General features: G+C 47.9%; 1 protein-coding gene across 1 annotated transcript in view; it reads left to right on the plus strand.

Moving 5' to 3' along the window:
• Nucleotides 1-16,224, plus strand: part of fndc3ba (fibronectin type III domain containing 3Ba) — a 348,179-nt gene that overhangs the window by 297,020 nt on the left and 34,935 nt on the right. Inside the window, 1 exon segment of the mRNA XM_078204432.1 lies at nucleotides 10,710-10,990. Within this exon segment, the coding sequence (XP_078060558.1) occupies nucleotides 10,710-10,990 (281 nt within the window).

The raw sequence follows: 16,224 nt of genomic DNA on the forward strand, positions 1-16,224 counted from the left end.
TTGCTGCGGACAATGGTCTGTTTGAGGTTGCGCAGTTGTTTGAAGGCAAGAAGTGGGGGTGTGGGGATGGCCTTGGCGAGATGTTCGTCTTTATCGATGAGATGTTGAAGGCTCCGGAGAAGATGTCGTAGCTTCTCTGCTCCGGGGAAGTACTGGACAACGAAGGGTACTCTGTCCACCGTGTCCCGTATTTGTCTCTATTCGTACTCACTCTTTGCTTCTTTTACTTGTTTTTTCACTTCCCTCTGAACCTTCAGTATTCAGTTTGCTTCTTGGTTGTATTACCTGGCATCTGCCAGAAGTACACTTTATTCCTTCATCTTAACATCTCTTTCTTGCATCATCCAGGGAACTCTGGATTTGTTTGCCCTACATTTCCTCTTTGTGGGATATACTCTGACTGTGCCCAAGCTATCTCTGCTTTGAAGGTAGTCCGATTGTTCAGATACAGTTTCCCCTGCCGACGTTTGATTGAATTTATTTGGATCAGATCCATTCTTATCCCATTGAAGTTGGCGTTCCCCAGTTTATTATCCTTACTCCGGACTGTTCCTTGTCCTTTCCCATAGCCAACCCAAAAATACAATGATCACTGTTTCCTAAACGTTCTCCTGTCACTTGATCCACTCCACCCAACCCATTTCCAAGAACCAGGTTCAGCAGTGCCTCCTTCCTCATTGGACTGCAGAGCTGTTGACAATTTTCCTGTTCTCTGCCCTTTACACTACGAACCTCCCAATTTTCCTGAACACACTCAACAAAGAAAATTACAACACAGGAACAGGCCCTTCGGCTCTCCAAGCCTGCACCGACCATACTGCCCGACTTAACTAAAACCCCCTACCCTTCCGAGGACCATATCCCTCTATTCCCATCCTACACATGTATTTGTCCAGACGTCCCTTAAAAGTTACTACCATACCCGCTTCCACTACCTCCCCCGGCAGCGAGTTCCAGGCACCCACCACCCTCTGTGTAAAAAACGTGCCTCATACATCTCCTTTAAACCTTGCCCCTCGCATCTGAAACCTATGCCCCCTGGTAATTGACTCTTCCACCCTGGGGAAAAAGCTTCTGACTATCCACTCTGCCCATGCCCCTCATAATCTTGTAGACCTCTATCAGGTCTCCCCTCAACCTCCGTCGCTCCAATGAGAACAAACCAAGTTTCTCCAATCTCTCCTCATAGCTAATGCCCTCCATACCAGACAACATCCTGGTAAAACTTTTCTGTCCCCTCATCAAAGCCTCCACATCCTTCTGGTAGTGTGGCAACCAGAATTGAACACTATATTCCAAGTGCAGCCTGACTAAGGTTCTATAAAGCTGCAACATGACTTGCCAATTTTTAAACTCAATGCCCTGGCCAATGAAGACAAGCAGGCCATATGCCTTCTTGACTACCTTTTCCACCTGCGTTGCCACTTTCAGTGACCTGTGTACCTGTACACCCAGATCCCTTTGCCTATCAATACTCTTGAGGGTTCTGCCATTTACTGTAGATTTCATATCTGTATTAGACCTTCCAAAATGCATTACCTCACAGTTGTCTGAATTAAACTCCATCTGCCATCTCTCCACTCAAGTCTCCAACTGATTTATATCCTCCTGTATCCTCTGATGTTCCTCATCGCTATCCGCAAATCCACCAACCTTTGAGTCCTCCGCAAACTTACTAATCAGTAATCAGTCAAGGAACTCTTGCCCCTTGCTGCCCTTTACACTACCACTATCCCAGTCTAGCTTCAAATAATTAAACAACACCAGGTTAAAGTCCAACAGGTTTATTTGGAATCACGAGCTTTCAGAGCGCTGCTCCTTCATCAGGTGAGTGACTCACCTGAGGAAGGAGCAGCGCTCCGAAAGCTCGTGATTCCAAATAAACTTGTTGGATGTTAACCTGGTGTTGTGAGATTTCTTACTGTGCCTACCCCAATCCAATACCAGCATCTCCACATCACAGATAGGTTAAGTAATGCATTATAACTACACTATAACTGGCACATTAGGATGCATGTAAATGAACAAGGTCATGTCATTCACCGGTAAAACCCTAACATCAAGGCTGATAGGAGATGATTGAGTGATAGAAGAAACATAGAAAAGCTACAGCACAAGTTGTGCCGAACATATCCCTACCTTTTAGGCCTACCTATAACCCTCCATCCTATTAAGTCCCATGTACTCATCCAGGAGTCTTGTAAAAGACCCTATTGAGTTTGCCTCCACCACCACTGATGGCAGCCGATTCCACTCGCCCACCACTCTCTGTGTGAAAAACTTCCTCCTAACATTTCCCCTGTACCTACCCCCCAGCACCTTAAACCTGTGTCCTCTCGTAGCAGCCATTTCCACCCTGGGAAAAAGCCTCTGAGAGTCCACCCGATCTATGCCTCTCAACATCTTATATACCTCTATTCAGTCTCCTCTCATCCTACGTCTCTCCAAGGAGAAAAGACCGAGCTCCCTCAGCCTATCCTCATAAGGCATGCCACTCAATCCAGGCAACATCCTTGTAAATCTCCCCTGCACCCTTTCAATCTTTTCCACATCCTTCCTGTAATGAGGCGACCAGAGCTGAGCACAGTACTCCAAGTGGGGTCTGACGAGGGTCTTATATAGCTGCATCATTATCCCCGGACTCCTAAACTCAATCCCTCGATTGATAAAGGCCAGCACACCATACGCCTTCTTAACCACCTCCTCCACCTGCGGGGCTGATTTTAGAGTCCTATGGACCCGGACCTCAAGGTCCTTCTGATCCTCTACCGTACTAAGAGTCTTTCCCTTTATATTGTACTCCTTCATCCCATTTGACCTACCAAAATGGATCACTATGCATTTATCTGGGTTGAAGTCCATCTGCCACTTCTCCGCCCAGTCTTGCATCCTATCTATGTCCCTCTGTAACTTCTGACATCCCTCCAGACTATCCACAACCCCACCAACCTTCGTGTCATCGGCAAACTTACCAACCCATCCCTCCACTTCCTCATCCAGGTCATCCTCAGATAGGGAAGCAACCAGCTCATTTCCAGCTAGCCTTTGCCCAATCCCAGCCACCAATCCAGCACTCAACCATTAGCTAGCTGGAATCTAAGCTCTAGAATCCTCTCTCTAAACCTCGCCCCCTCATTCTCCCCCTTTAAGACACACCTAGAAATCAGCCTCTATGACCAAGCGTTTGGTCATCTGTCCTCGTTTGTGGCTCAATATCAGATTTGGTCTGACTCTTGCGAAATGTCGAGGGATGAATTTAACTCCATCATAGGCACGGTGGCACAGTGGTTAGCACTGCTGCCCCACAGTGCCAGGGACCCAGGTCCAATTCCAGCTTAGGATGACTGTTTGTGTGGAGTCTGCACGTCTCTCTGTGTCTGCGTGGGTTTCCTCCGGATGCTCCAGTTTCCTCCCACAGTCCAAAGATATACAGGTTGGGTGGATTGGCCGTGCTAAATTGCCCCTTAGTTACAGGGGGATGAGCAGCGTTAAATCTGCGGGGTTACGGGGATAGAGCCTGAGTGGGATTCTTGTCAGTGCTGGCTCGATGGGCTGAATGGCCTCCTTCTGCACTGTAGGGATTCTGTGTTATCTAAATGCAAGTCTCTTGTCCTCGGTGTTGGACAGGAACGGATTAAAATTGGCCCTAGTGACTTGGGCAAGTCTGCAGTAAAAGTCATTCCGAGTTCATCGCTGTGTTTGGTTTGCTTCTCTGGTTATTAGCAAAATAAATTAAACTATCTATGAGCTACAGGCAGTGAAACAGTTGCAATCAAATCTGTATTAGACTGGAAGCAATGACTTTGAGATACTGGCCATTTTCTCCCATGAAGCCACATTAATGTCCCTTTCCATAAATAGTGACTTCAGGGCAAACTCTTCAGCTTTTCAGACTGCTTGCAACAGTGGGTGAGATTGCAGGTAGCTGGGGACCCAGAGAATCCAATTTAACCCAGAATGTGGAGATAGAAAGAAAGAATTTACATTTCTATAGCGCCTTTTACCACCTCAGGGCATCCCAAAGTGCTTCACATTCAAAGAAGAACTTTCCTCGCAGTATGTTGCAATTTAAGAAACAGCAAACCCACACAAACAGCAGTGAGATAAACCACCAGGTCACCTTTCTACTTTCATTGATGTGGGCATCGCTGGCAAGGCCAGCATTTGTTGCCCATCCCTAATTGCCCTTGAACTGAGGGCAGTTAAGAGTCATTGTGGGTCACATGTAAAGTTTACTTATTAGTGTGACAAGTAGGCTTATATTAACACTGCAATGAAGTGACTGTGAAAATCCCCTAGTTGCCACACTCCGGCGCCTGTTCGGGTACACTGAGGGAGAATTCAGCATGGCCAGTGGACCTAACCAGCACGTCTTTGAGACTGTGGGAGGAAAGCGGAGCACCCAGAAGAAACCCACGTGGACATGGGGAGAACGTGCAGACTCCGCACAGACAGTGACCCAAGCCGGGAATCGAACCTGGGTCCCTGGCGCTGTGAGGCAGCAGTGCTAATCACTGTGCCACCGTGCCGCCCCAACCTGGCCAGACTGGGTAAGGACAGCAGATTTCCTCCCCTAAAAGATATTAGTGAACCAGGTGGGTTTTTACAACAATCAACAATAGTTTCATGATCATCAGTACTGAGACTAGTTTTGAATTCCAGATTTTATTAATTTGAATTTAAATTCCAAAATTCCACTAGTTGTCGTGGAGGGATTTGAACCTGTGGTGTTCCTTTCCCCACAACCCGTGGGATCTTGCTGTGCACAGATTGCCCGCTCCCTTGCCCACATTGCAACACCTCATTGGCTGTAATGTGCTAGGCCGCCATCTGCTGGTGATGAAAGACGCTACAGAAATCACAAATTCTTTTACAAATCCTCTCGCCCCGGCCTTGCTCCCAAGTGATAAGATTGAGGACACAATTTGTCACACGTGATTTACTTACGTCACGTAGACAGATTGGAGAAGTTGAGATTGTTTTCCTCGGCATTGCGAAGGCTGAGAGGAGATTTGGTGAAGGTGTTCCTGATGCCTCACAGCGCCGGGGACCCGGGTTCGATTCCCGGCTTGGGTCACTGTCTGTATGGAGTTTGCACGTTCTCCCCATGTCTGTGTGGGTTTCCTCCGGGTGCTCCGGTTTCCTTCCACAGTCCAAAGATGTGCAGATTAGGTGGATTGGCCGTTCTAAATTGCCCTTTAGAGGCCAAAACCTTGTCTGATTTCAACAAGAAATGAGATATAGCTCTTGGGGCGAAAGGGATCAAGGGGAGGGGGGGGGGGGGGAAATCAGGATATTGAATTCGAAGATCAGCCATGATCAAAATGAATGGCAGAGTGGATTCGAAGGGCCGAATGGCCTTCTCCTGCTTCTCGTTTCTATGAAAGATGTGTAGGTTAGATGGATTAGCCATGGGAAATGCATTGGGTTACAGGGGATAGGGCAGTGTGGGGGGTTGAGGTGGGGTTGGGACTGGGTGCGATGCTCGGTTGGAGAATCAGTGCTGACTTGATGAGCCAAAAGACCTCATTCTGCACTGATGGGATTCTATGATTTGATGAAAATCACAAGGGGGACAAGCAAATTGGTTCGGGAAAAAACATTCCCATTGGTGGAAGGATCGAAAACCCTAAGGCAGAAATTGAAGGAGATTGGTAATATAATCAATGGAAACATGAGGAAAATCTTTCCCACGCAGCGAGTGGTTAGGATCTGGAATGTGCTGTCTGAGAGAGTGGTGAAACCAGGTCCAATTCAGGAGAGAATTATCTAAAAAGGAAGAATGCGCAGGGTTATGGGGAGAAGGTGCAGGTGCAGCACTCGGGTGAATTGTGCCCGTGGAGAGCCAGCACAGACTCCCCGGGGCCGAATGGCCTCCTCCTGTGCCATAAGTATTCTGTGATCAGTGGAAAGTCCGGAGCAGCCAGTTGGAAACAGTTTGCCGGTGATTCTCACACCGTCTGTTCCACACCTGGTTATAATCAGTAAATCAGGGAGCTGCCATCGTTCTTGGATCTCTCACTCAATCGTGAGTCTTTATCTCATTCTCTTGACGTCACCGTAGGTTCAATGTGTGACTTTGCAGTTCATGCACGTTGAAAAGGTAATTATTGTTAATTACACGGCAAATTTTCACTGGATTATAAATCTGGGCATTGCTTCAAAGAATCCTGAAATATATAATTAAAATGTCTGAGTATCAATGCCAGGCACATGCAGAATCTAATTGGATGGATCATTAACTAAATTAGGTGCAATAAAAATTGGTGATCATCTCAATTATTGACCCAATTTTCTTCCTGTTTTTGAAGTGAGGATATGCAGACTGCTTTGTTACCTGATCACGGAATCATGTACACACAACACTCCTACAAGCGGCACATCAGAACAACTCGCTGCGTGAAAAAGATTCACCTCGTATGCTCTCTGCTTCCTTTGATAGTTTCCTGTCCTCTGGAAACCATTTCTCCTAATCGACCCCATCAAAAATTTGAACATCCCCCCCCCCTTGACCTTCTCTGCTGGAAGGAGAACAATCCCAGCTTCTCCAGTCTCTTCATATCACTGAAACCCCTCATCCCAAGGACCTTCCCAGTACGTCTAGCCGACGCCTCTGTCCAAGGCTTTGACATGACATGTTCACATGCGCAGCCACGCAATTATCTTAAAGGGACCATGCAGTGTGACAGAGAACAATTCGAGAGAGATCATTGCTTGACCCTTCTCCGAACACACGGTGTTCAGGATTAGACACACAGGCTCCAGCTGGGGCCTGATTGGTGTGCCTTTTGTAGCCTATGCCGTGATGCCGTTTGCCACCTCATCAACTTGTCCACCACCTCCAAAGCTCCATGCGTCCACCGGCACTCCCCAACCCTCCCCCACATTCCTGCATTGCGTACTAATTATACCTAGAGAGGTACACAGAATTCACCTTGCATCCATTCACAATCCAGAGCCCTGGAGTCGAAAGTGGCATCCATTCAGAAGAAACGGCAGATTTTCTTTCTTGGCATTCCAATTTTAACTCGTAAGAACATAAAAACTAGGAGCAGGAGTAGGCCACCTGGTCCCCCGAGACTGCTCCTCCATTCAATAGGATCATGGCTGATCTTTTCGTGGACTCAGCTCCACTTACCCACCTGCTCACCATAACCCTTAATTTCTTTACTGTTCAAAAAATTATCAATCCTTGCCTTAAAAACATTCAATGAGGTAGCCTCAACTGCTTCACTGGGCAGGGAATTCCACAGATTCACAACCCTTCGTGTGAAGAAGTTCCTCCTCAACTCAGTCCTAAATCTGCTCCCTCTTATTTTGAGGCTATGCCCCCTCGTTCTAGTGTCACCCGTCAGTGGAAACAACTTCCCTGCTTCCATCTTATCTATTCCCTTCATAATCTTATATGTTTCTATAAGATCTCTCCTCATTCTTCTGAATTCCAATGAGTATAGCCCCAGTCTACTCAGTCTCTCCTCATAAGCCAACCCTCTCAACTCCAGAATCAACCTAGTAAATCTCCTCTGTACCCCCTCCAGTATATCCTTTCTCAAGTAAGGAGACCAAAACTGTACACAGTACTCCAGGTGCGGCCTCACCAGCACCTTATACAGCTGCAAAATAACCTCGCTGTTTTTAAACTCCATCCCTCAAGGGATGCTCAGGAGAGTAACTCTGCTCTCCCGAGCATTCCTTTCTTCCTCCGTTCCAGTCCCTCTGAATTCTCTCATATCCTCACACATTTACCTCCCCGTACCTCGGAACTCTGCCTCGCCAGCCCCCTCAGTCAAAACTCTGGGGACTTGAGCTCCATCATCCAGGCTGACACTCCCAGTACAGTACTGAGGGAGTGTTGCACTGTCAGAGGTCGAATGAGATGGTTTACCCACCCAGTGCTCCTCAGGTGAACATCTCAAATCCCTGGGCACTTTTCAAAGAGGGTTTCTCCCAAGTGTCCTGGGCACTTTTCATCCAACTTCAATAAACACAGATCAAATTGAGGTATACAAGATGATAAAAGGTATGGATAAAGTAGACGTGTAGTGGATACTTCCTCTTACGGGGCATTCTCGGACGAGAGGTCATAGTCTTAGGATAAGGGGCAGCAAATTTAAAACAGAGTTGAGAGGAAACTATTTCTCCACAAGGGTTGTGAATCTGTGGAATTCGCTCCCCTAAAGTGCGGTGGATGCTGGGACAGTGAGCAAATTTAAGGAGGAGTTAGACAGATTTTTAATTGGGAATGGGTTGAAGGGTTATGGGGAGAACGCAGAAAAATGGGGATGAGGAGCATATCAGCCACGATCGAATGGCGGAGCGGACTCGATGGGCCAAATGGCCTAATTCTGCTCCTATCTCTTATGAACTTTTGTTTGTGGGATCTTGCTGTGCACAAATTAGCATGTTTCCGACGTTACAACAATGACCATTCCTCAAAAACCGACTTCACTGGTTCTGAAACACATTAAGATTGTGAAAAGGTGCTTTAGAAAAATATATATTCTTTTTCCATGCTGTTCCTGCCACAATCTACAGGCTTTTCAAACATAAACTCCCGAACTTGGTTTAATTGACATCAGTTTCACTTTATGACTGCAGTCAGACTCTGGTCGGTGAGTCTTTGCTTAAGTCGGTCAACAATAGAAAAGCCTTGCAACAATCAGACTGAGAGTTGCTCTCAATAACCGTAGGCCAACAATTACTCATAGCACAAGGAAGCGAGGGACCCCGGAGAGAGTGTCCACAGATCCCTGAAGGTCGAACAAAGAGCAAAGAAAAGTCCAGCACAGGAACAGGCCCTTCGGCTCTCCAGGCCTTCACTGATCATGATGCCTGCCTAAACTAAAACCGTATGCACTTACGGAGTCGTATCCTTCCATTCCCATCCTATTCATGTATTCATTTAGATGCCCCTTTAATGTCGCTATTGTACCTGCTCCCACCACCTCCCCGGGCAGCGCGTTCTAGACATTCACCATCCTCTGTGTAAAAAAAACTTGCCTCGCACATCTCCTCTAAACTTTTCCCCACGCACCTTCAACCTATGTTCCCGAGTACTTGACTTTTCTACCCTAGGAAAGAGCATCTGACGATCCACTCTGTTCATGCCACTCATAATCTTGTAAACCTCTATCAGGTCACTCCTCAACCTCCGTCGTTCCAGTGAGAGCAAACCGAGTTTATCCAACCTCTCCTCATAGCTAATGCCCTCCATACCAGGCAACATCCTAGTAAACCGCTTCTGTACCCTCTCCAAAGCATCCACATGCTTCTGGTAGTGTGGTGACCAGAATTGTACACAATATTCCAAATGAGGCCTAACTAAGGTTCTGTGCAGCTGCAGCGTGACCTGCCAATTTTTATACCTAGTGCCATACGCTTTCTTGACCACCTGCATAGAAAGACAGGTCGAGGAGATGGTTCAGAAAGCAAATGGAATTCTTTCATTAGCCCAGGTATAGAGTATAAGAGCAGGAAGATTGTACTGGAACTGAATAAAACACTCGTTAGGCCACAGCTAGAGTACTGTGCACAATTCTAATCACTTCATTACAGAGAGGATGTAAATACATTGGGGAGGGTACAGAGGAGTGGGATACTCAACCCTTCTTTGACCTCAGCTCCACTTTCCTGCCTATTCCCCATGTCCCATGGTTCCTTTGACTTTGCGACTGAAATCAAATTAATTTGAATGGACCTTAGCACTGAGGAGAAGTTTTTTACAGTAAGAGTTTTAACAACACCAGGTTAAAGTCCAACAGGTTTATTTGGTAGCAAATGCCATTAGCTTTCGGAGCGCTGCCCCTTCGTCAGATGGAGTGGATATCCGTCAGATGGAGATGGATGGAGATTTCCACTCCATCTGACGAAGGAGCAGCGCTCCGAAAGCTAATGGCATTTGCTACCAAATAAACCTGTTGGACTTTAACCTGGTGTTGTTAAACTTCTTACTGTGTTCACCCCAGTCCAACGCCGGCATCTCCACATCATGAGAAGTTTTTTATGCAGCGAGTTATTGTGTTCTGGAGTGTGAGGGGGAGCAGATTAATTAGGAACTCCAAAAAGGAGATTGGATAAATATTTGAAGGGTTAAATTTGACAAGATTCTCAGGAAAGAGCCTCGAGGATTTAACTAGTTGGATGGCTTTTTCAAAGAGTTTGCACGGGAAGAGTGGACCGAATAGCCTTCCCTTGTGTTGTAACATTCTGTGATTCCAAGGATTGTTACCTTGCAGCTTGTGGACTCACACAGTGAATGTTTGCCACCATGTGGGATCCTTCCTGACCCCAGACCTTGGGGGGCTTCAGGGTCATAGAATCATGGAACCCCTACAGTGCAGAAGGAGGCCATTTGGCCCATCGAGTCTGTACCGACCACAATCCCACCCAGGCCCTATTCCCATAACCCCACACATTTACCTTGCTAATCCCCCTGACACTAGGGTCAATTTAGCATGGCCAATCCACCTAACCAGCACGTCTTTCAGACTGTGGGAGGAAACCGGAGCACCCGGAGGAAACTCACACAGACACGGGGAGAACGTGCAGATTCCACACAGACAGTGACCTGAGGCCGGAATTGAACCCGGGTCCCTGGCGCTGTGAGGCAGCAGGATGACTCATGACTTGTGGGTCGAGTTTTCTTTCTTGATGCAGGGCAGTTCTTTTGTGACCTCCTGACAGTCTTTTCTCTTTCCCTTCCTGCTCAGGCGACTAACCAGGCAGGCTCGGGGCCTTACAGCGGTGTGGTCACACACACAACGCCCGCCTCAGTCCCCGCTGCCATCTCCACCCTCTACGTCTTGGACGACCAGCACCTGGACTCCTGTCTGACCTCCTCGTCCACCTGCCTGGCGGTCAAGTGGGCCGAACCGTGCAGTAACGGGTCAGAGATCCTCTCGTACAACATCGACCTTGGAGAGAGCCAGCTAACGGTGGACAATGTCACGGCCTACGTCATCCGGGAACTCCTGCCAGACACCTCCTACAGGTAAACCATCTCACACCACATGGTGCACACCCTCAGCCACAAACCTGACGCAGCTGCTGTGCTCCAGTGAACCTTGGAGTTGAATCAGGAGCTTTGGTTGAGTGAGGAGTTCAACTGGGAGAGGCAGGCGGGTGGGGGGGGGGGGGGGGGGGGGGGGGGGGTGGGGGGGAGGGGGGGGGGGCGGCGTCAGGGCAGCGGGGGTGGGTGGGGGGGTGGCGGAGGTGAAGGGAGAGAAGACGCTCCCTGTCAGCAACTCCCTGGGCAAGGAAATGGGAATCGGAGTTGGGGTGAAGCATAAAACTCATCTGCGATCAAAAGAGAGAATGCTGGAAAATCTCAGCGGGTCTGGCAGCATCCGTAAGGAGAGAAAAGAGCTGAAGCTTCGAGTCCAGATGACACTTTGTCAAAGCTAAAAGGCAGAGAAAGTGGGAGATATTTATACTGCAGGGGGAGGGAATGGAAGATGAGTCATAGCCACAGAAACCAGGGGAAAGGCTGCTAATGGCAGCCCATAGAGAGAATGGAAGGTGTGAATGACCAAACGGCAGAGAAGCTGAAATCAGAAGGTAAGCCGTGACAGATGGTCACACTCACACACACACACACTTACACACTCACACACACACTCACACTCGTTTACACACACACATACACGCACTCTCACACTCACACTCGTTCACACACGCACTCACACACGCACATGCATTCACACACATGCACACACACGCACTCACACACACACACTCACACTCGTTCACACACACACACGCACTCACGCACATGCACTCACACACACACACACACACACACACACGCACTCACACACACACGCACTCACACATGCACACACACACGCACACACACACACTCACACACGCACCCACACACATGCACATGCACTCACACATGCACTCACACGCACTCACTCACACACACACACACTCACACACGCACTCACACACTCTCTCACCTCAAAAGACGAATGATCCTGCTGTGCACTCAGGTTCAGTGACTGGAAAATAGAGCTATGCTTTTGTGTTAGGGTTAGAGTTAGCTATTAGGAGAGACTGAATAAACTGGGATTGTTCTTCCTGGAAAGACGGAGGCTGAGGGGGTGACCTGATAGAAGTTTATAAAATTATGAGAGATATGGATAGGGTGAAGAGTTGGAAACTGTTTCCCAGGGCAGAAATGACAATTACAAGGGGGCACAAGTTCAGGATAAGGGGGGAAAGGTTCAGTGGAGATGTGCGGGTGAAGTTTTTTACACAGAGAGTGGTGGGGGCCTGGAATGGACTGCCAAGTGAGATGGGCGAGGCAGACACGTTAGTGACATTTAAGACTTATCTTGATAGGCGCATGAACAGACGGGGAATAGAGGGATACAGGCGGTTGGTCTAAATAGGACAACATGATAGGCGCAGGCTTGGAGGGCTGAAGGGCCTGTTCGTGTGCTGTACTGTTCGTTGTTCTTTGAGTCAGAGAGACTGTGGGAGTGCGGTTCCTGTCACCGTGCACTGTCCAGCGTTCCAGACCATGAAATGGGAAGCTCCTCTGATCTCATGTCTGCAAATATAGATTATTGCAGCTGGGGGGTAAATGGATTAATTTAGCAAACGAGGCATCAGGATCAGCGCACTTCTTTGTGAGTCTTCCTGCCGGCCTCCTCCTCTCTCCAACCCGGCCTGAGAAAGATGAATCACCCCCACTGCCCTGAGAGAACTCACTTCCTCTGTTAAAGAGACAAAGAAACTTGCCTTCCTATCGCACCTTATGGTGACCTCAGCACATCCCAAACATTTGTTGTAGGCTATAAATTGTTGTCGGGGTTATGGGGATAGGGCCCCGGGTGGGTTTGTGGTCGGTGCTGACTTGATGGGCCGAATGGCCGCCTTCTGCACTGGAGGGATTATATGATTCTATGAAATTTTTTCTGAAGTGTAGTCACTGTTGTGATGTAGGAAATGTGGCAGCCAATTTATGCACAGCAAGATCCCACAAACGGCGCAGTGACGTTGATTGCGGGATTAACATTGAGACAGGTTGCCGGGGAGAGAGCTTCCTGCTCTTTCGTGGCCCACCGGCGAGGGCAGATGGCACCTTTGTTTATCACTTTGCATCAGGGACAGCAGCTCTGACAGTGCAGCGTTCCCCCAGTACCGCACTGCGAGTGCCAGCAGGGGTCAAACTGAGCACCTTTTCACTGAGGAGGGAGCACTGCGCACCGAGGCAAGGCTGATGCTCTGATCCATCTCAGATTCACTGCCAGAGTAACATATGATTGATTTGCGTTTTGCAATGTATTTTCCTTTGGTGTCTTCACAACTGAAACATGTTCAGTGGCAGCAAAGATAAAGCGCTAAAATAACCCCCAACTAAACAGGCAGACACGGCAGAAAAAGAATCAGGAAAGGCTTTCAGTTCAGATCATCCCTACATCTCCATGCACAGAATGGTGGCCCAGTGGTTAGCACTGCAGCCTCAGAGCGCCAGGGACCCGGGTTCGATTCCCGGCTCGGGTCACTGTCTGTGTGGAGTTTGCACATTCTTCCCGTGTCTGCGTGGGTTTCCTCCGGGTGCTCCGGTTTCCTCCCACAGTCCAAAGATGTGCAGGTTAGGTGGATTGGCCATGGTAAATTGTCCCTTAGTGTCCAGAGATGTGTAGGTTAGGGGGATTAGTGGGGTAAATACGCGGGGTTACAGTGATCGGGCCTGGGTAAAATGCAGAGTTGGTGCAGATGCGAAGGGCTTCTGTTCTGTAGGGATTCCATGATACTATGAGTTATAATCTCTCCCAGCCTCACAGCTTTTAAACTCTGGCAACGAACCTGAAAGGAAAATTGTCACTGTCGAAGATGCTGTCTCCTGGGTGCCCTCCCAGCTGGACATCGAAGGTGAGTCCTCCACACTGACCTTATAGCCAACCAGAAGACAGTGATTTCATTACTTGGCATTTGGAAGGCAGTGGTATAATCAGACAAAGTCAGCATGGATTTACAAAAGGGAAATCATGCTTGACAAATCTACTGCAATTCTTTGAGGGTGTTACGAGTTGAGTTGACCAAGGAGAACCAGTGGATGTGGTTTATTTAGACTTTCAGAAGTCTTTCAGCAAGGTCTCACATAACAGACCACTGTGTAAAGTTAAAGCGAATGGGATTGCAGGTAACGTCTTGAGATGGATAGAAAACTGGTTAGCAAATAGGAAGCAATAAATGGGTCTCTTCCTGATTGGCAGTCAGTGATGAATGGGGTTCCGCAGGGATCTGTGCTAGGACCCCCAACTGTTCACATGATAGATTTGGAATAGGGAACTGAATGTATTATCTACAAATTTAACCATTTCAGTCCCAGTGACATTCTGTGCAGGACCTCCAATAGAAAAATACCTTTCCTGAGATGCATTGCCCAGAACTGAACACAGTTACTCCAGATGTTGTCTCAGAACAGGCTTTATACATCTGTGACATAACTTTCACCCCTTCTTTTATTCCAAATCTTTCTTATAGGGTAAGGCAGGATAGATTCAGAAAGAATGCTCCCAATGGTGGGGGAGTCCAGAGATAGAGGTCATAGTTTGAGGATAACAAAGAATAAAGAAAATTACAGCACAGGAACAGGCCCTTTGGCCCTCCAAGCCCGCACTGACCATGCTGCCCGACTGAACTAAAACCCCCTACCCTTTGGGGACCATATCCCTCTATTCCCATCCTATTCATGTATTTGTCAAGATGCCCCTTAAAAGTCACTAAAGTAGCTGCTTCCACCACCACCCCTGGCAGCGGGTTCCAGGCACCCACCACCCTCTGTATAAAAAACTTGCCTCCGTTAAAAACATCTCCGTTAAACCTTGCCTCTCGCACCCTAAACCTGTGCCCCCCTAGTAATTGACTCTTCCACCCTGGAAAAAAGTTTCTGGCTATCCATTGGGTAAACCTTTTAGGACTGAGGTGAGGAGAAATTTCTTCACCCAGAGGGCGGTGAATGTGTGGAATTCGCTGCTCCAAAATGTAGTTGAAGCCAAAACGTTATGTGATTTCAAGAAGAAATTAGATATAGCTCTTGGGGCTTAAGGGATATGGGTGGTAGAGGGGATCAGGGCATTGAATTTGATAGTCAGCCATGATCTAAATGAATGGTGGAGCAGGTTCGAAGGGCCGAATGGTCTACTCCTGCTTCTAGTTTCTATGTTTTATCTCCACCTAAGAGGTCAGACAAGGGGCTTAGTAGGGGAGATCCTAAATGAATACTTTGCGTCGGTATTCACAAAGGAGAGGGATGTGTTGACTGGGAGTGTCTCGGAGGGGAGTGTTGAACCGTTGGAGAAAATCTCCATTACAAGGGAGGAAGTGCTAGGTTTGTTAGAGAATATAAAGACTGACAAATCCCCAGGGCCTGATGGAATCTATCCAAGGCTGCTCAGGGAAACGAGAGATGAAATCGCTGGGCCTCTGACGCAAATCTTTGTCTCGTCACTGGACGCAGGTGAGGTCCCAGAGGATTGGAGGATAGCTAATGTGGTCCCGTTATTTAAGAAGGGTAGGAAGGATAACCCGGGTAATTATAGACCGGTCAGCTTGACGTCCGTGGTGGGGAAGTTGCTGGAGAAGAATCTTAGAGATAGGATGTATGCGCATTTAGAAAGGAATAAACTCATTAACGATAGTCAGCATGGTTTTGTGAGAGGGAGGTCATGCCTCACTAACCTGGTGGAGTTTTTTGAAGAAGTGACCAGAATAGTTGACGAGGGAAGGGCCGTGGATGTCGTCTATATGGACTTTAGTAAAGCGTTTGAGAAAGTCCCTCGTGGTAGGCTGGTGAAAAAGGTTGGATCTCATGGGATAAAGGGGGAGGTGGCTAGATGGGTGGAGAACTGACTTGGTCACAGAATAAGTCACAGAATAAATTAACTTCTTACTGTGTTTACCCCAGTCCAACGCCGGCATCTCCACATCTTGGTCACAGAAGACAGAGGGTGGTAGTGGAAGGGTCTTTTTCTGGCTGGAGGCCTGTGACTCGTGGTGTTCCGCAGGGCTCTGTATTGGGACCTCTGCTGTTTGTGATTTATATAAACGATCTGGAAGAAGGTGTAACTGGGGTGATCAGTAAGTTTGCGAACGACACAAAATTGGCAGGACTTGCAGATAGTGAGGAGCATTGTCAGAAGCTACAGAAGGATATAGATAGGCTGGAAATTTGGGCAAAGAAATGGCAGATGGAGTTCAATCCTGATA

This window comes from Mustelus asterias, chromosome 3 (genome assembly GCF_964213995.1).
Source record: "Mustelus asterias chromosome 3, sMusAst1.hap1.1, whole genome shotgun sequence".
NCBI lineage: Eukaryota > Metazoa > Chordata > Chondrichthyes > Carcharhiniformes > Triakidae > Mustelus > Mustelus asterias.